This window comes from Myotis daubentonii, chromosome X (assembly GCF_963259705.1).
Source record: "Myotis daubentonii chromosome X, mMyoDau2.1, whole genome shotgun sequence".
Classification (NCBI taxonomy): domain Eukaryota; kingdom Metazoa; phylum Chordata; class Mammalia; order Chiroptera; family Vespertilionidae; genus Myotis; species Myotis daubentonii.
Genome location: NC_081861.1, coordinates 15238869 through 15260059, shown reverse-complemented (window position 1 = coordinate 15260059; position 21191 = coordinate 15238869). Strand labels below are relative to the sequence as shown.

Here is a 21191-nt window from a genome sequence, read left to right as displayed (position 1 = left end):
ACTGTTCTCCACAGTGGCTGCACCAGTCTGCATTCCCACCAGCAGTGCATGAGGGTTCCTTTTTCTCCACATCCTCTCCAGCACTTGTTTGTTAATTTGTTGATGGTAGCCATTCTGACAGATGTGAGATGGCACTGCATTGTCGTTTTGACTTACATCTCTTGGATAATTACTGACTTTGAGCATGTTTTCATATGTCTCTTGGCCTTCCTTATGTCTTCTTTCATAAAGTATCTATTTAGATCCATTGCCCATTTTTTGATTAGGTTGTTTGTCTTCCTTTTGTTAAGTTGCATGAGTTCCCTGTAAGTGTTAGAGATTAAACCCTTATCGGAGATATCATTGGTAAATATGTTCTCTCATGCACTGGGTTTTCTTGTTGTTTTGTTGATGGTTTCTTTTGCTGTGCAGAAGCTTTTTATTTTGATGTAGTCCCATTTGTTTATTTTCCCTTTAATTTTAAGAGCTGTGTAGGTGAAGATATTGCTTTGGCATATATCTGAGATCTTGCTGCCTATGGATTCCTCTAATATTTTTATGGTTTCCCGTCTTCCATTTAAGTCCTTTATCCATTTTGAGTTTATTTTTGTGTATGGTGTAAGTTGGTGGTCTACTTTTATTTTTTTTGTATGTATCTGTCCAATTTTCCCAGCACCATTTATTGAAGAGACTGGCTCAACTCCATTGTATGTTCTTGCCTCCTTTGTCAAATATTAATTGAACATAGTGGTTTGGGTTGATTGCTGGGTTCTCTATTCTATTCCATTTGTCTATAAGCCTGTTCTTGTGCCAGTACCAGGCAGTTTTTAGAACAGTGGCTTTGTAATACATCTTGATATCTGGTATTGAGATCCCACCTACCTTGTTCTTCTTTCTCAGGATTGTGGCAGCTATTCAGGTGTTTTTTGTTGTTGTTGTTTTTTCCCAGATGAATTTTTGGAGAGTTATTTCTAGATCTGTGAAATATGCTGTTGGTATTTTAATGGGGATTGCATTGAATTTATAGATTGCTTTGGGTAGTATGGACATTTTAATGATGTTGATTCTACCAATCCATGAACACGGTATGTTCTTCCATCTGTTTATGTCTTCCTCTATCTCTTTTTTCAGTGTCCTGTAGTTTTCTGAGTACAGGTCTTTTACCTCCTTAGTTAAGATTATTCCTAGGTATCTTATTTTTTTTTTGTGCTATGGTAAATGAGATTGTTTTTTTAATTTCTCTTTCTGTAAGTTTACTATTGGTGTATAAAAATGCCATAGATTTCTTGGCATTAATTTTGTATCCTGCTACATTGCCAAATTAATTTATTAAGGCTAATAGTTTTTTGATGGAGTCTTTAGGGTTTTCTATATACAGTATCATGTCATCTGCAAATAATGACAGTTTTACTTCTTCTTTTCCAATTTGTATGCCTTTTTTTTCTTCTTTTTGTCTGATCACTATGGCTAGTACTTCTGGTACTATGTTGAACAGGAGTGGTGAAAGCAGGCATCCCTGTCTTGCTCCTGTCCTTAAGGGAAATGGTTTTAGTTTTTGCCCATTGAATATGATGTTTCTGTAGGTTTGTCATATAAGGCTTTTATTATGTTGAGGTATGATCCTTCTATATCCACTTTGCTGAGAGTTTTTATCAGAAAAGGGTGCTGGACTTTGTCAAATGCGTTTTCTGCATCAATTGGTATGATTATGTGATTTTTTTTCTCGCAATTTGTTTATGCGATGTATCACATTTATTGATTTGTGGATATTGTACTAGCCTTGCATGCCTGGAATAAATCCCACTTGCTCATGGTGTATAATTTTTCTAATGTAGTGCTGGATCCGGTTTGCTAGAATTTTGTTGAGGATTTTAGCATCTATGTTCATCAGGGATATTGGCCTGTAATTTTCTTTCTTGGTGGTGTCTTTATCTGGGTTTAGGATTAGGATAATGCTGGCTTCATAGAAAGATCTTGAAAGTGTGGCTACCTCTTGAATTTTTTGAATAGTCTGAGAAGGATTGGTTTTAGTTCTTCTTTGAATGTTCGGTAAAACTCCCCTGTGAAGCCATCTGGTCCAGGGCTTTTGTTTGCTGGAAGCTTTCTGATTACTGTTTCAATTTCATCAGTAGTTATCGGCCTATTTGGATTTTTTGATTCTTCTTGATTGAGTTTTGGAAGCTTATATTTTTCTAGGAATGTGTCCATTTCGTCGAGGTTGTCCAGTTTTTTGGAGTAGAGCTGTTCGTAGTATTTTTTTTTTACATTCTTTTGTATATCAGTAGGGTCAGTTGTTACTTCACCTCTTTCATTTCTGATTTTGTTTATTTGGGTCCTCTCTCTGTGTTTCTTGGTGAGCCTGGTGAGAGGTTCATCAATCTTGTTTATCCTTTCAAAGAACCAGCTCTTGGTTTCATTGATCTTTTGTATTGTTTTTTTGGTCTCTATGTTGTTTATTTCTGCTCTAATCTTTATTATTTCCTTCCTTCTGGATATTGTGGATTTTTCTTGTTGCTTTCTTTCTAATTATTTTAGTTGCAAGGTTAGATAATTTATTGCCAGTTTTTCTTGTTTTTTGAGGTAGGCCTGTAGAGCTATGAACTTCCCTCTCAGGACTGCTTTCATTGTGTCTGATAGATTTTTGGATTGTTTTGTTTTCATTGTCATTTGTTTCAAGGATGCTTTTTATTTCTTCTTTGATCTCTCTGGTAACCCAGTCATTGTTTAATAGCATGCTATTTAGTTTCCAAGTGTTTGATTTTTTTCAATGTTTTTATTGTAGTTGATTTCTAGCTTTATGCCATTGTGGTCTGAGAAGATGCTTGTTATGATTTGTATCCTCTTGAATTTAAAGAGACTTTGCCTGTGTCCTAATATGTGGTCTATCTGTGAAAATGTCTCCTGTGCACTAGAGAGGAATGTATATTCTGTATCTTTGGGGTGAAATATTCTGAAGCTGTCAATTAATTCCATCTGATCTAGTGAGTCATTCAGGATTGCTGTTTCCTTGCTGATTTTTTGTTTAGAGGATTTATCCAGTGGTGTCAGTGGGGTATTAAAGTCCCCTACTATGACTGTATTGCTATCGATCTCTCCCTTGATATCTTCCAGAAGTTTTATTATGTATTTGGATGCTTCTGTATTGGGTGCATATATGTTTACCAGAGTTATATCTTCTTGTTGAATTGCTCCCGTTAGTATTATGTAGTGGTCTTCCTTATCTCTTGTTATGGCCTTTACTTTGAGGTCTATTTTGTCAGATATAAGTATTGCAACCCCAGCTTTATTCTCATTTCAATTTACCTGAAAATCTTTTTTTTCCATCCCTTCACTCTCAGTCTGTGTGAATCTTTTGTTCTGAGGTGGGTCTCTGGCAGACAGCAAATATATGGGTCATGCTTTCTTATCCATTCAGCTACCCTATGACTTTTGATTGGGGCATTTAATCCATTTACGTTTAATGTTATTATTGATAAGTACTTGTTTGTTGTCATTTTTATTCTTAATGTTTTTGTTTCTTCTTGCCTTTCTGTTTCTTCTCTTTACAGCAGTCCCTTTAGCATTTCTTGCATTGCTGGCTTGGTAATAATAAACCCTTTTAGCCCTTTTTTGTCTGTGAAGCTCCTGATTCCACCTTCAATTTTGAATGATAGCCTTGCTGGGTATAATATTCTTGGATTCAGTCCCTTGCTTTGCATCACTTTGTATATTTCATTCTATTTCCTTCTGGCCTGGTGTGTTTCTATTGAAAAATCAGTTGATATTCTAATAGGATCTCCCTTGTAGTTAAATTTCTGTGCCTTCTGGCAGCCTTTAAGGTTCTTACTTTGTCGTTGGTGTTTGCCAATTTAATTATGATGTGTCTTGGTGTCGGTCTTTTGGGGTTCATCTTGTTTGGCACTCTATCTGCTTCTTGGATTTGCATAGTTTGTTTTCTTGCCAATATCAGGGAAATTTTCTGTCATTATTTCTCCAAACAGGTTTTCTATTCCTTGCTTCTCTTCCTCTCCTTCTGGTACCCCTATTATGTGAATATTGTTGTGTTTTGTGTTGTCTTAAAGCTCCCTTAGGCTCTCGTCTTGCTTTTGAAATCTTCTTTCCAGTTGCTGCTGTGTTTGTGTGTGTTTTCTTCCCTTGTCTTCTAATTCGCTGATGCGGTCCTCAGCCTCATGTAGTCTGCTGTTTAAGCCTTCCATTGTGTTCTTTATTGCAACTATGTCATTCTTCATCTCCTCTTGGTGCCTTTTCATGTTGGTGACATTCTCATTCAGCTCCTTATAATTCTCATTGGGTTGTGTGTATTTGTCATTGAGTTGTGTGTATTTGTCATCCAGCTGTTTGAGTATCCTTATAACCATTACTATGAATTCTTTCTCTGATATGTTGCTAGCGTCAGTTTCATTTAACTCCCTTTCTGGTGACTTCTTTTTCTTTACTTTGGGGATTGCTTTTTTGTCTTCCCATGTTTTGCTGTAATGTTTTAATTGTAGATCTGATTGCTTTGATACCCAGGTTATTTTGGGGATGGTGCTACTGGTGTGATCTCTCAGGTCTCCTGGGCTTGATAATCTAGTGTAGCTACCTACTTGAGCTATTTGGGTTCTCTTGATTTAGGCCTGTGAGCTGGAAAGGCACAACTGCAGTGTCTAGAAGTCAGTAGCAGCCATGGAGGGGGGTGTCCCAATTTTTACTGTCTTACGCCCTTGGTTGAAGTCATGTGTGCCCAGCAGGGACTCATAGTGGCACTGGAAAAGCATGCAACAGTAGTGTCCAGAATTCTGCAGCTGTGTGGTGGGCAGACTCAGTTTTTTTCTGCTGTTCCTGTGGTGGATAGGTGCGCACTCCCAGTGGCAGTGGCTCACAGGGGCACCTGCGGTGTGTTTGCCAGCATGGCATACTGAAGCACTCTGAAGGGCCCTGGCACTGAAGCCACATAATTGAGGCGTTTGTGGGCAGGTTTCCAGGTGAGTGAATTCAGAATTTCTACTGCCGGGGGGAAATGCATCCCTGCCTGTCTAAGATCGCACCTAGCAGGGGCTCGCAGTGACTCCCAAGAGTGCCCTGTGGACAGATGGGCTCTGGGTGCCTGCTCCTTGGAAATGCACAACCGTGATGGTGAGTTTGCCCAGCGCAGAGCTCTGATGCACTCTGAGTGGCCCTGGCGCTAAAGATGCGCAATTGGGTTGCCTGCAGGCAGTTATTCAGGAAGAGGGAATTCAGAATTTCTACTGTGGGGCAGCACGCCCCTGTTTGTTCAAAATGACACCTATAGGGGTTCACAGCGGCATCCAAGAGCTGCCTATGGAGTGGTGTGCCCTGGAAGTCAGCACACTGGAAATGCATGAATGTTGGAAAAGCATGAATGTTGGAAACGTGCAAATGTGGAGTCCAGAGTTCTGCCGCTGGGGAGGGGGGAAGTTGCACTTACTGCTGTGGGAGCAGTGCACCTTTGGAGGTGGAGGTCCCAGGGTCTGGGGCTCTGTGGGTGGAGCAGCAGGATTTTGGCTGGAGTGGCTGCTGAGTTGCTGGCAGTGTTCAAGGCCTGTCTGGGGGGTGGTGCTGCTGAGTTCCTAGAAGAGGCCACTCTCGCTTTCAAGATGGCGTGGGCTCCATGCCTGAGTGCTGCAGTCTGGGGGGTGCCCACAGCAGTGGTAGTCTCTCCCTGTCCAAGAGAGCCTGGTCTGCCAGCCCCTGCTGCTCCTGCCGGATTTAACTGTCTCTCACTCACACACACACACACCACACATCCACATACTCTCCTTTCATCACCTCACTCACTCACTTCCTATCCCTCACCTCTGTCCTACCAGCTGCCATCTTTTTTTTTCCTTTGTCAAATATTAATTGAGCATAATGGTTTGGGTCGATTTCTGGGTTCTCTATTCTTACTAATTTTCTTTTAGGAAAATATATGCTCTCTTAAAAATATAAAAGTAAAACATCAGTTTTCTTTTTTGGTAAAAATGCAATGTGAATCATTGAGTAATATTTATTTCCACTAGAAAACACTTCCCTTAATATTTTACACAATATTCTTTTTTTCTAAATACATTTTTTTCATTATATGATAGTTTACTCCCTATAGAAGTATATTTCAGTAGAATCTCATGAAAATCATAAACAATTTATAGAAATTCACTTTAAAGTCAATATTTTAAACTATTTGGAATTAATTATATTCTCATGCAATCATAAGAAATGATACAGAAAGATCCTGTGTACCCTCACCCAGTTTCCCCCAATGGTAATATCTTGCATAACTATAATACAGTATCACAACCAGAACACAGATATTGATAATCTATGGACTTTATTTAGATTTCACCACTTTTTTCAGATTTCACCAATTTTGCACGCACTTCTTTGTGTGTGTGTGTGTTAATGTAGTATGTGTGTGTGTGTATAATTTTTTTCTAGAGACATTTCAGTTGGGAATAAAATAGGCTAAAGCAACTAGGTCTTCTGATCTATTTAACCAATTGAAGCTGCACTATCAAGTCACTTCAAAAGTGGTTGCAATTAAAGGGTGACTGTAATATGAACATAGTTTTTAGTAGTGTAATATTTTGTTGAAGATATTTTTATTACTCTAGCCCCAACAGTATGTTGGGTACAGAGAGATCCCCATTTTCTTCATTCAAGTAATTCTAGTTTCTCTGAACTTGAGAATCTGCAGTGGAAATGTATTTGTGAAAACAAGTGGGACATCAAAAGAACTTGATATTTCAGTGATCCAACTATAAAAGACAGATTTATTACATAATAAAAATCCTTTTGTTTAATATTTCAGCAATAGGAGGGATCCACATCAAATGCACAGGTCCTTTTGTTGAAACATGTTCACTAAACAGAATTGGAGCAATAAGTGGAGCATAGAGTATGCTGAGGGGATACAGAATATTGGGGGGCAAGCCCACAGGTACTGATGTTCTAGAGAGGCTGCTGAAAATGAGGAGTTCACGATGCAAACACAATATACCTGCTGGATCGCCATTGCCTTCTTATAAATGAGAACTAGTCCAGGCTGCCTGCACACTTTCAACTTCCTTCTGCAACATTAAACTCTGCTACTTTTTCCACCATCAGCACCTATGAAATCACATTAAAACTCAAACATTGATTTTATGGAATGAACTTATTTCCAAGAATCTAAATGCCCAGAATGAAATGTGCTCAAAAAAGAAAAATAGGAATTACTCAACCTTTGATCAACCCAGTGTGGAAAGTAACAGTTAAAGAGAATGGAAAAACAAAATATACAAGCACCATAATTTAAGGATATTTAGGCCATCAAATGCTGTGAAATTGACCTTCATTTGAAAAACAAAAAACAAAATTATTTTCTATAGAAATATATTCCAAACTTGAGTGATTAGAAAGGACCTTATTAACTGTGTGATTGTGGTCTCCCTATGCTCATGTCACACATAGTTGTATATTATTTACTTCATCTGTTATAAACGCAACTGAGACTGACATTTTTGTCCACCTCCCATTGAAAATGCAATAACGTTTAGCTAGGTATTTCTAGAAACAGCATTTATATACACACCAAACCAACAGTAATTCCATAGCTCTGTCCGAGAACATGGGCTCCAGATTTAGCCTTCTTCTTCAGATTTAGCTAACTTTTCCAGTGTTAATTTTTGTAAGTCATGTCAGTGACACTCTTGACCATAATTTATGTTTTTAAGAATGTGCTTTTGCACACATGCCCTACTCAGTCCTCCCACTCAGAGCAAATGTGGGGCTAACACATTTTATAAGATGAGGATACCAATGACTTTGGGACTTTCTGAAGAGTAATATAGATTCCACTTGAGCTTGTAATTTCTCTTCGAAGGTATGCGATGAGGCTGAAGAACTTTGCAAGCCCCTTGGCTTCAGATGGGGACAAAAAACTGGCAGTATTATGGTAAGTCTCATGGAGGCCAAGAGAAAATAGCAGAAAAATTGCAGAATAATTTGAAAACTCCAGATCAACTTCAAGCTACTTAGCCCAGATCATTATTCTTGTTTGCTATTAAACTATTAAAGGATAACTAATGGATTTCTTCAGTCGCTGACTAAACATTTACTCTCCTAATTTATACCCTTATCAAGATGGAATTTTAATGCTTACCCCTTCTTTTTTAGTTTTTTAATACTTAAGTTTCTCAGTAACTGTAAGAAGGTTATGAATCAGCATTTTTTTTACAGTTTGCTGGTTATGGCATTAACATAATCTTTTCCTCATCACTACAGCTACAGATGTTTATCACTTCTCTACTTGCGGATGTTTAAACTGAAGAAGGACCATGCTATGAAGTACTCCAGATCCCTGATGGAATATTTTAAGGTAATCCTTATTTTTTATAATTTATAGGTGTTGGGTGATCATTAATAAGACTTGGCAAGTATGTTATTAATTATCAAGGTTGTTGCTGTCAAAGGCTAAACTTCCCTTATCCCAATAGGCCATGGCCCTCCCACCTCTCCTTTGGGACTCAGCAGAGAGCTTATGTTTTATTTTATTCCAGGGAGAGAAGGTACAACAATAGTGCAATACCCCAATTATTCTCTGGACTAACCAAATGGCCCTTAGCAACTTCCCAGTTGCAGTCAGGGGGATGATGTCTTCTGCCCTACCCTGCATGGTGGACCCACCAGGAGACACAGCTTGTGGCTGTGACTATAATGAGTCTTTTGTTAAATAAGAAGCTAATTCAGAAAATTCTCAAACCCTGTGCCCAGTGGCCATGAGGAGTCTTGAAGTACAGTGGTTGAAGTAAAATACAATTGATTACTTTGGTTACCAACACAAACAAACAATAAATAAATAAATAAATCTACCATCTAGGGAGCTGAGATGTTTAATTTGCAAAGAAAATAAAAAGATATATCAACCTCAACATGCAATGCCAAAATTTGGGAATGAGCCTGGATGAAAACTGCAATTAGTAGCCTGCTGCTAGGCCTGGCCATTCTACCAGAAATAACTGGCATGTGCATCAGTGGAGCTTGTGCTGCTTCTGCCCCTCCCCCCCCCCCCAAAAAAAAAACTGGTCATAATGTAAAATTGAGGAGGCTCAAGACTCCTATTGGGCTGGTATCAAAAGAGAATATCTATCTATCTATCTATCTATCTATCTATCTATCTATCTATCTATCTATCTAATCTTTCATCTGATAAGTACATGGGAACATTTGGCTAAATTGCACCAAAGCAGTTGTTTGAAATTGAAATGAGTTAAATCATGACCTTACTTCAATCATCCAAACCCAGTGAGTGGCAGGGCACAGTTAGCTATGTGATAACACTGACTGGGTTGGGGAAAAGAGCAAGTTCACTAGCTGTTATGTGGTGTATCCATAATGCCATAAAGCTAGTGCTTATGCAGGTGGACAGATTCAAATACAACTGTCCATCCCATCATGTCTACAGTCTCAACCTATGTTCTAGAAAGGTGGTTCTTAAACTTGAGTGGGCATCCCAATCCCCTAGAGGGCTCACAAAACAAGAGTACCTGGGTCCCATCCCCCAGAGTGTCTGATACTTTATGTCTGAGATTGGGCCTGAGAATTGGAATTTTAACAAGTTCCCAGGTAATACTGATGGTGCAGATCTTCTGATCACACTTTGAGAGCCAATGTTCTAATATCTGTCCTCTTCATCCTGTCCTGTAGCTTTCAGGACATTGCAAAATACCAAACAGATGTTTAATAATTTACGCCTCTGCCAGAGCATTGAGCTTCTTTGAGATTAAAAGTTGGAGTTTGCAGAATGTAACTTAGATGTGGATCTCTGAGCTCCAGAGAAACGGTGCATTCTCACTGAGCTCTTGAAAGTGCTGCCTCTTTCTTTAGCACCCCATTTGCAAAGGGGGCTGGGCATAAACCCAAGAGGCAGAAGAGGAGCATAACCTGGGCCATGCGGCCTGAGCGGCAGGCCTGAGTCAGGCTCAATGCCACAAATATTCTGGCCCTGTGCTACTTTGGCTCCAACCTGGTGAAGTCATAATGAGCCAGGTCATTGTCCTATTGTGGTGATGCTGAGTATCATGTTTCCCTGTACTCTACAAGTGTTTGGCCACAAAAATATAGCAGACCCATTCTTTAACCCAGCCCAGATCTATCAGATGAAAATAGAATATTGAGCATTCCATTGCAATGCAGCCCTGGACCAACTACATTGCTAAATAATGAAAACTGTCAGTCATGAGGATTTGCATGTGAAGATAGCAAATCAGGTCAATTCACACACAGAACAAAACAACCGCAACAACAACGACAAAAAAACACAAACCACTGCTTGGTCTAACACATTCTTAGTATATCAGAAATCACATCCCACCTTGAATCCCAGGGAAAATGTTTGCTATTGGAGCTAAAAGTAAAAAGCTTTCCTGTACTCTGAAGAGCTTGTTTTGCAGAATAAATTTCAGATGAAGATAATTAAACCACTTCTTGGAGAACTGAGTCTGATTTCACTGGGCCTTTTAGTATATAAGATCTTTCATCAAGTGACTTTCATGGTCCTGATTGGAGGCCACTAATTATCCTAACCAGCTATTTTCATCTAGTGTTTGTTGGTTGTGGTGTGCTGACATGCACATATATCCTAGCTCTGCTAACAAAACAAGAGGCATCCTGAAATGCTGCAATCAATATTAATGTACTCTAAATCACACTTCCATCTGTTTGTGAATTAATAAAACACAAATAGATGTCCTTATTTCCCTCTCTTTCTCTCTTTTTTAGCAAAATGCTTCAAAAGTCACTCAGATACCATCTTCATGGGTAGGCAATGGAAAGTAAGTATCTTATGAAAATTCCTTTTTCAGAAAATCAATGATGTAATAGACTCCAAATATTTTGTATTGACAACTCAGAATCAAAGGTCAATTTTGAGAATATGGTAATTTTTGTACACACAAAATTCTAGTCAGATTTTAGCTAATTCCAAAACAGAAAAGTTTAACATGATCTGATTAAAAATTTCTTTAACTATTTGATCTTTAAGCTACATTATAGCCTTAAAAATGTCTGTTAATGAGATGGCAAGCATGAAGCCATTTCAGGGAGGCAGGGTAAAAGTTAACTTTAATGTCGTGATTTTTCAATAATTCACTCAGTAAGGAAAAACCAATGAAATATTTATTGATATAAGGTAAGTGCTGTTTAATAAAATCAAATGCATAATAGTGCTAAAAATGTGAAGGCACTTAGCTAGTCAATTATCTGAGCCTTCATGATGATTTTTATATTAATACAAAAATACCCTGACCTAAAATATAAATGCATCTACTGTAATGCTGATTTAAGGCTCAGTGAACTCATCCACTCTAGTAGCCATATTTAGAGCTCTATGTGCTTGGGGCAACTCAATCTTCCAGCAGTAGGACGGGTGTCTGGAAATCTGTTGACTAGGTCCTGATGCCGCTCTTATATTCCAAGGTAAGCTAAGTGAACCCCTTCCTTTCTAAGGGTTTGTTTATCCATCTCTAAAATAAAAAGGTTGGGCCTGATGACTTCCTGGCCCATCTGAAGAGCTATTCTTTCTAAGAGAGAGACTTTGAGTCTTAGTTCTGGCTCAGCCATGAATTGGCTATGTGTTTGCGCTTACTTGCTTGAGCATTAAATTATACTCTGATGCCAATACCACCTTCACCACCCTAAGCTAGTAGTGAGAAGGGAAAATAGGTGACTGTGGACACAAACATTTATTAAGAGCTGATTTTTTTTTTATTTCCATCAGTTCAAAAGTTTTGCATCTCTAACCAAAACACTTTCTTTGAGAGTAAAATAGTCTCCTCTGACACTTTATAAGTATATACAAAGCACACTCCCAAAGCAGTGGGATGTTAAATTCTAAGATCGTAAAGACTTTCAGAGTGTGGGAACAGAGCTTTTAAAAACTATGCATTAACTCAATTACTGTATTGAAAGGCAGTACCATTTAAATTGTTGAATTAGGTCTTACTCTCATATTGACAAACAAAAACGAAAGAACACTTTTCTCTGCAAGTTCAGAAAATAAAAATAGCATTGAAAGGCCAAATATATTGTCTGAGCACAGAGTAAATCAAGAGCAAGTTTGGGTAAGCATCCATTAAGGATCACTGAGAATATACATATAAAATCTGAAATGAAAGAACTCAAAAATATCCTAAGCTCGTGAAGTCATACTAAAAACCTCCTGAAATCATTTTTTAAGCAGCTTCTATCTGAAGGAATCATGCTCCTTCTGGTAGGCCACAGAGCTCATGAATTAGGGAACTCAAAACAATCATCCAAAGGTAGTATCCTGTCTATTCAACAAACACTTCAGGTGCATTTCCTTTTGAGGGGCTGAGGACCCAGCTGAATTCAATGTGATCCCTGCACTCCAGAAGTGCACAGTCCCATAAAAGGCGGTGACAGGTGTGAACAAATTTCTTTGGAAGCCCAAGAAAAAGAGAGCTTGAGCCTCTTTGGTTAAGGAGGGCTTCTTATCTGCAAGAAAAGACTAATTTCCTTAGTGAATGAGGATAGCTGGCCCCACACAGGACCTCTCATAGCACCTTCCAGAAGCAGCACCCCTGACTTTGAGGGCTATAGGGGAAGGAAGAACAATAAATCAGTTAGAAGAAGAAAAATCATCTTGGTGTAGAGGAGAGGTTAGCAAAGTTTTTCTGTAAAGAGCCAAATTGTACTTATTTTGGGATTTGCCAGCCAAGTGGGAAAACTGAGGCTATTATATAGAAAGAATATAAAAGAAAAAATAAATTTCTGAAAAAATTTACTGATGAAATTAAAAATATAATAACAATTAAGTACAACTTTTATAATACAAGTCTCCTAAGGATAAGAATGGAATTTAAGAAAAAAAATATTAACTTAATTGAGATTCAAAGTTAGTGTTTCCCTTACATCAAATTGATTGCAAGTATTCATCTTTTCAAACCATTTTTAGCTCACAGGCCATGCAGAAACAGATAGTAGGTCAAATTTTCCAACCCCTGATGTAAAGTCATGGAAGCCATGTTGTGGACAGTTTAAAGAGCTGGACAACAATTTCAAAAGTCGCATAGAATAAAAAGAAAGAGAGCTAGGAATGTTATGGAATTGTGAGAGAAGGAGGCCATTTGAGGCCTTTACAGGAGCTGTTTCAGTAGACAGGCGGCTGTGAGTGCAGCATTGAAAGGGTTAGAAGAGAATGGATATGTCTACTTGCTTGAGACATTGGCCAGTAAAAGGATTTTGAGGAGTCTGGTGCTCACTGGAGGTAATATCCACATTAAACAAAACTTGGGAGGGCTATGCCTGTGTGAACATGATTGAGATACCTATGTGCCTGAGAGAGCAATGGAAATAAGCCAATATGGATACCAGGGTGAAGGTAGAGGTGGACAGCCTTATCAAGTGAAATCTTTTGTACAGTGAAGACTTTTAAGTAACATGGTGAAATGGAAGGAAAGTGGACTTTGAGAAAAACAGATCTGCTTCTTAAAATTTTTTTAAATTATAGTTTATTTTCAATATTATTTTATATTAGTTTCAGGTGTCCAGCATAGTGGTTAGACAATCATATACTTTACAAAGTGTTACCCCAATATTTCCAGTAACCATCTGGCACCATACATAGTTATTACAATATCATTGACTATATTTCCTATGTTGTACTTTATTTCCCGGTGACTATTTTGTTAATTCTGATATATACTTCTTAATCCCTTAATCTTTTTTCACCCAATCCACCAAATGCCCTCCCCCTTGGGCATCATTCAAAACAGATTTGCTTTCAAATTTTGGCTCTTTGACTTATTTTCTGTGTGGTCCTCAGAAAGGAGGTGCACTTCTCTATGCCATTTTATCATCTTTTAAACAGTGGTGGCAGAAATTCACCTATAGAGTTGTCTTGAAACTTAGAGATACTATTAGTAAAGCCCAGAGCACCATGCTTTCTACATAGTACCTTTAAGAAATGGTGGCTGCTTCCATTTTTGTTGTCATCGTTACCCTTTTTAGTTGGAAATCATAAGCAATCTTGCTTTTAGAACTCCCACAGCTCTTGATTTGTTACCATAGGTTGCTAGAAACTAATGGATTCTGCTATCCTATTAGATTATTAGGTTTCATTTACTCTTTTATTCACCAAACATTGGGTGCTGACTATACATGAGATACTTGCCAGACCCTTTAAATATTCTTTATCCTTGTGCTATATGTATTTGTCTGCTCTCCTCAGGGCACCTGATATGTAGTGGATATTAAAAAAGGAATAGAGGGATAGCTGGAAGGCAATTTGTTCATTTACTTAACTGGTATTAATTAAGTACATAATATGTGCACCAGGCATTTTTCTACACAGCACTGGATAATTAGAAATAGACAAAAATTCCTGTCCTTGTCAAAGTTACATCCTGTTGGAGGAAAGACAGTAAAAAATATGCAGTATGCTAGATGATGATTAATGTCAGCGAGAAAATAGAAACAAGGAAGGGGATAGAAAGGGCTTCTGGGGATGGGTCAGGGAGCAGTAGGACAATTTTTAATAAGGATATTAAAGGAGAACAATGGGAGAGTGAGCCCTGCAGATACCTGAAGGAAGTGCATTTAAGCAGAGGAACTGCAACCGCTTCTTAAGTGGGGAAATGCCTACTGAGTGCAAATAACAGCAAGGGGGTAAGCGTAGCTGAGAGAGGATGGTGGCTTGGACCAGGGTGCTAGTTGTGGAAGTGGTGGGAAGCATGTGCTTGTTTGGGCATACTCATTTGTACATGCCATGGATGTATGAAGAAAAGGACAAGATCTACAAACAGGCCCACAGAAAGAAAATAGGATGAGGAATGCCAAGCAGTGGGGAGAGCCAAGTTGAAATTGGAGTCATACCAAGATGTGTGCTATATGAGCCATCTTTTAGCCAGAGTCATGATTTCTTAGGCACATTATTATTTTTCATTTCATTATTACAATGCGATGTACAGACATGCTCATGAGGGAGTCAGCTCATGGAACTTCATGTGAGATCAGTAATGATTGAAAGCAAACAAATGCCCTAGCTCTGCTCAACTCCACTACTCATTACTTCAAAGAAAGGAAGTAAGAAGTGGAAGGCAAAGAATGCCCCTCAATAACACTTCCATATTTATAAACTAAAAAGGTCTTTTCAAGATGTACAAGGTCAGTAGAGGTGATTTGTTTCCCCTTGTAACTTCTGGACATGATTGGAAATCATTGAATCCAACCTTTTTTTTTCCAGTAGACAGAACGCTCCACAGAGGAAAGAGATGTACTCAGGAGAATACAGCAATTCATAACAGAACTGGGGCTAGGATTCAGATATCCTGGGATTCCAGTACTTTCCAAGGACATATGGTTCCCTTTCACCATTTGTGACACCTGACAGCTTTGAAGTTTTCTCTAGAAATTACAAATGAGGATATATTCCATTATTGCCTTAAATTGACATTTAAGAGTTAATGACCAACACTGGGGGGAAAGGCTATACAATAGCATTTATAACCTGCCATGACAAAAAAAATACAGAATTCTCTGCTTTTTTTGTGTATGTTATTAGCTGACCATTCTGTGCCTAGGTCCCTTGGCTTGGACCTCTCCCCACCACACCCCTCTGTTGAGAATAAATCTGTATATCAAAAAGTATCAAAACATCTCATAAATTATAAACAGAGCAGAAAAACCTTCACACTCTCTTACATCAGACAAGTGCAGAACAGGTAAGGATCCACTTTCCCCCTCATATTAGAACATGCCAGAAGATATAATCTGTTTGCAGAAATGTACCAAAGCTCTCACGTGGCTATAGGTACAGACTGCATGAGTCTTGAGGCAAGTATATCAGTTTGAATTGCTTCTAGATTGAGTCAGCAGCACTTTGGCATTTTGGTACCTTGTGATTGCCATTCCCCCCAGATCCTTTCTATATGTGCCCCTCTGGGTGCATATCAATTCTATGAGCAGGGTTAGCTCTGAGTAACACAGTCACTTTGGAAATCTAGAGTTGCCAACAGCAGTGGCTGGTAAAGGGGAGAGGGAATGAGACAGGGATCCTTGATGGTGTGTGTGTGGTGGGGGGCAGTGTTCAGAGGAATGAGGAGGAGGTTCCTTCAAATAGGTAGACTTGGGAAGTCCCAATCACAGCTTACCCCCGTTTGTTTTACTCACCCACTCAAATGTTCAATCAAAATTAAGTGCTGCATTTGACTTGGCAGTCTTTCACAGTCTGGATGAATGAGTATAGGGAGCGCAGTGGTGAACATGGACCTTGCTCATGGGCACAGGAAGGTACCCATGCCTTTGGGACTATCCCAAGGAAGTCTGCAGCAGGGCAATCTAATGTCAGCCCCACCTCCCCCATTCTATATGCAGCCAACAGGTAACTCCATGTTGCTAACATTAAATAATTAATAAAAATTATCTCCAAATATTGGTAATGTCCAAAGTAGGAATGCCGAAGACTTCTCTTTATAAACCAGCATACAGGTGAATAGGCAGCAATTAATAGCCATCCTTGTAGCGGTCTTAAAAAATCCTAAAGAGATCTTCAGAATCTTACTTTTTTCAGCTTCCCTAATACTGCTCCTTGGCAGACTTTTTAAAATTTCTCATTGTAGTGACTGCATTTGTAACAACCAGTCATTGTGGTTTCCACAAAACACTTTGATAATAGACCAATATTGTTTTCTAAATGCCAATAGCCATTGTGGCAGCAGGTAGATAAATCATCATAGCTCTCAGCTTTTTCTTTCTCTAAAACATCACACCAGATATATATATATATATATATATATATATATATATATATATATATATATATAGATATATATATATATATACATATATATATATATATATATATATATATATATATATATATATATATATATATATTCAAAGTAAGAAATACATTTTTGGGTAGAATTAATACCAGAGAAATATTTAAATATTTACCAGCTCTTTCTATATTTAAAAATGAATGTAGCAATGCACATGGAGTCATCAATAGTTGTTAAAGGCAGTGTGACTTCACTATTTAACATTATAAAAGGAGAAGTTCTCATGCTACAGCCTGGCAGTGTAGCTCTGTGTGGGTTGGTCAGATGAGGAAGGAATGGGGAGATAATGAGCTTTCTCTATGTTGGGGCATCTGGAGAAACTTACTGTGTTGGCAAAAAATATAGGATGTCATTTGATAAGAGTCAGTGGAATGTGGGAACAAGCTCCACTCTACTTGGGCTTCATATATGTTCACCATGCTAAACTTCACTATGGCAAATGGTGTTCTGAGAAGGTCCCTGTGTGATAAGGGATGTCTAGACCCCATTGTCACTCTTCTCAACTAGACTAACAAAATCTGTCTCTTCCCATTCACCAGGAACACTCCATCTCCAATGTGTCTCAACAATGTCTCTCCCATCGATGCAATGGGGAATTATAACAATGGCCCAGTCATCATCCCCCAGCGCATTCACCATATGGCTGCCAGCCATGTCAACATCACTAGCAATGTGTTACGGGGCTATGAACACTGGGACATGGCCGACAAACTGACAAGAGAGAATAAAGGTATGCTCATCTGCTCTACCTATTATTCACAGACCATGGTGAAATGAACTGTGCTTTGAAGGGCTTGAATTTTCCTGTTGGCCTTATCTTTTGGTCTCTGATTTTCAGGGCTTAGATAGAGAAGAGTGGGTTAACTCTGTGCTGACACAGTGACCAATATTTTTTAGAAAGTGAAAAAGTCTTGGATTTAAGTATCTTTTAAAGCTTAAACTAATCTAAACTGTGATGTGTTGGCAAATGACTATTTCAGATTTTCACTCAATGGTAAGGATCGACACAGAGAATCAGGCAAAGAAAAAAGAGAATGATTTTCATATTTATTATGATCCTGTTGGCTTTTGTTGTCAACTTTAATCTTTCTGGGGGACCGAGGGGGAGGTAAGTTTGAACTGAGGCCTTCTACCTTCATTATAACCAGTAGCTCCAGTGAGTACATGATAATGTAGCTTGAATTTAGAATCAAGGGCCAAAGTTCAGCTAGTATTTTTAACACACTTATAGCTAAAGGTTCTGTTCATGGTAACACATGAGTTTTCTACAAAAAAAAAAAAATGCAAGGAATATCCTACTATACAGGAAGGTAAGTGAATTTTGGTGATTCATGCTGCCATCTATGACCTAGCTGTCACATCAGTTCACAATGAAGCCTCACTATGTTAGTGAATGTGGAAAGTAAAAATAAACAGCACTTTTGCCCTGGCCATTCATTTGACTTTGCTTATTTTGGCTCAGGAACCATAGACACCCCAACACCAGTCAAGATGGGGATAGATGTGGGCTTTTTGGCATCAGACTGCAAAGAGGTGACTAGCAATTTGGAGTAGTAGAACTGTCTGGTCAGGAATAGGGAGGCATTAGTAGCCTGCATGGTCCAATGGCTGCTGCTCGTGTATGATGTGGTGCAAGCTTCATGGAGTGTACTTGGGTGCTACTAGGTCTCCAGCAGTGCAGTGAGTGATAGGGTTTTCCTATATTCAGGTTGGAGTTGGAGGCCAGCTAGATTCAGATGGAAGTTATCTTGAGTTTGACTCCAAAGGACTTACTGGACTTCCTAGCCCAATTTCTCTCCCAAGCCCCAGAGTCCTCAGAACTCAGATAGCTATCCTTTCATTTCTACTCTGGCCCTAGGATTCTGGTCTGCATTTCTTCTGTCTGAAAAGCTGCTGCTCTAATCTCTGGGGCTGTACTCTCCAATGTCTGATTATGAAATGAGGCTCAGCCTACCCAGCCCTCCTCCATGCTGCATCTTCACAGCTATTGCTGAGTATGTGCAGAAGCAGTTCCAGTAGAGTAGGAAGGTTGCAGATTTTGAAGCATGATCATTTATGCATGCCTGGTCATGCACTGGCTAGGGTACCTCAGGCAAGTTATTTAAATCTGTGAGCTACTTCCTAGATTTTATTTCTATAAAGGGAATAACAATAAGATGATGATGATGATGAAAATACCCAGAAGATGATACAGACGTTTTGAATGAAATAATATGTGTAAAACAACTAGCATAAAATATCAGATGCAAGTTAGAAATCCTACAAATATTAATTATCTTTCCTTACTCTATATTATTATATATCTATATAATTCAAAGATTCTGTAGCTATCAAAGTATATTCCATAATTTGTGACTTTAACCCTCAATTCAACTATATACATTGACTTCTGGTACTATTTACAAGTATTGGTTACATGTGTTTGTATAGCAATTTCTAAATGCTAGTAACTGCACTATTTGCTTTATAATTTGTTGACCCTTTTATCCCCATGTCATAGATGAAGAAACTGAGACTCTGAGGTTAAGAGACTTACCCATGATATCACAGTTCTTAATGTTGGGAACATGAATTGAATCTACTGTTCAATTCCAGAGTCTGAACTCTTAACTGATAGACTAGACTGCCCATCTAGAGACCAATATTAATAATGGGTCCTCAGAGACCATCGTGAGCTCCTGCCTTTAGTTACTTGAGTAGTTGAATAATTCTTAACTTGTCTACTATTCTAGGTGAAAACCCAAAGCCAACTGGTCCAGACAACCAGGCCTATCCAAGGGTTCTAGAATTGCAAGCAAAGGCACAAGCATCTTAAAACTTGGCTAGCATATCTGCCTCCAACACTATGTTATTTTATATAAGTAACTGGAGGACTGTTCAATATTTATGAATTTCCTTCATAATTACATCCATTTTAAAAATACATTAGGGTAATTTCTTTTATTTTTATTGTATTTGTTCTATCACCATTTATCCCCTCTGTGCCCTCTTCCATATACACTACTCCCACCCCCACAGTCACCACACTGTTGTTCAGTGGGCTGGGGAGAAGACCTGTTTGGAATCTTCTCTTTGTAGCCTTGAAGTTCACATACTTGTCATTTCTGAACTGCTTACAGCTGGGATTCTTCCCACATCTGTCTTGTCCACACAGAGATAGGGAAACTGAGGTACCTTTCTTTGGATTAGTACTATGCATCCCACTAGAGACAACTGTGTACTTTCACCTTTTTCTACCCAATTGTGTAATTGGTGAGGTTGGCTCTCTCAGTGAAAAGTCTCCATTTCTGCCCCATGCCTACCCAACCATGCAGCTGCAGATGACTTATTTCAGAAGATTCTAATGCTAAAATTGATCAATGGGGCTGATTCTACTCTCTGGCCTTTGGTCTAGAAGCCCTGTACCCTACCTTCCCAACTGCTTGCTAGAAGCAGTTATTAAAATGATGACCTGGATATCTAGTTAAGAATACCCATGGGAAATCCAGGTTCACATGCTGCTCACATTCATTCAACAATGACTAGGTCCTTTAACATGTCTTTTAATATTGTATTACATAATAAAATATTTTAGATGCTAATAATAAGTTACTTCTTTATCAGCAGAATTACTTTTATTGCATAGTGTGGGTTAAAAAATATCACATAATCAATGAAGTTGATACCTAGAAAAGGAGCCCACATGCTACGCATAACATGAGGAATAAATTCACTGTTTAGTGAAATACCATCTGCTGGAAAATCAAGCACATATAACCTATGCATGGAAATTGTTTTTCAAGAAGGCAAGAGAGCACCCTGACCACTTTACAGTAGTCTCAGCCTCCCCCCAAATACCTCACCCCTAACCAGCACAGGTGTGATTTCCTCATGGCTGAAGCTGCTTTCCTGTGGGAAGCTAACAAAGGGGATGCAGAGAGCCCTCTACTAACCAAGATTAACGCAGTGTGAGACAAATCAATTTAGACATGGAAAGGGGACACCTAGCTAGTTTCCAGACATAATATAGTCTTTCCCATAACCCCACCCCTACCTGCACCCCAAAGCAGAAATTCTAATACTCTGTTTACATTGGTTAGCATTACTATCCATCACCCTACCTCTACCAGTGTTTCCCTTTCTCCCAGTCAACTGGAGGAAAATCAGCTGGGAATTCTTACTATCAGTGTCCTGGGGGTAGGGAGAGTTGTTATGTAACACATACTTGAAGGTCATTTTCCTTCCCTGAAGCAATAACCCTTACAAAATGAGATGCCTCCTGCACATTTATTTGGTCTTAGAAGCTGATGGTTATAATTGCTGTCCAGGTTCACTGGCTATGTCTTCATCATGCCAAGAAAATTCAGTAAACTCAGTTTATTTTGACAAAATTGTAAAGATAATATTTTTCAA

At 38.6% G+C, this 21191-nt stretch overlaps 1 protein-coding gene across 1 annotated transcript in view; it reads left to right on the top strand.

Moving 5' to 3' along the window:
- The window catches only part of AFF2 (ALF transcription elongation factor 2), a 633956-nt gene that overhangs the window by 607351 nt on the left and 5414 nt on the right, over positions 1–21191 (top strand). The window contains exons 17-20 of the mRNA XM_059678586.1: positions 7823–7894; positions 8224–8317; positions 10720–10772; positions 17339–17529. Of these exons, the coding sequence (XP_059534569.1) occupies positions 7823–7894; positions 8224–8317; positions 10720–10772; positions 17339–17529 (410 nt within the window). The remainder of the gene's footprint in view (positions 1–7822; positions 7895–8223; positions 8318–10719; positions 10773–17338; positions 17530–21191) is intronic.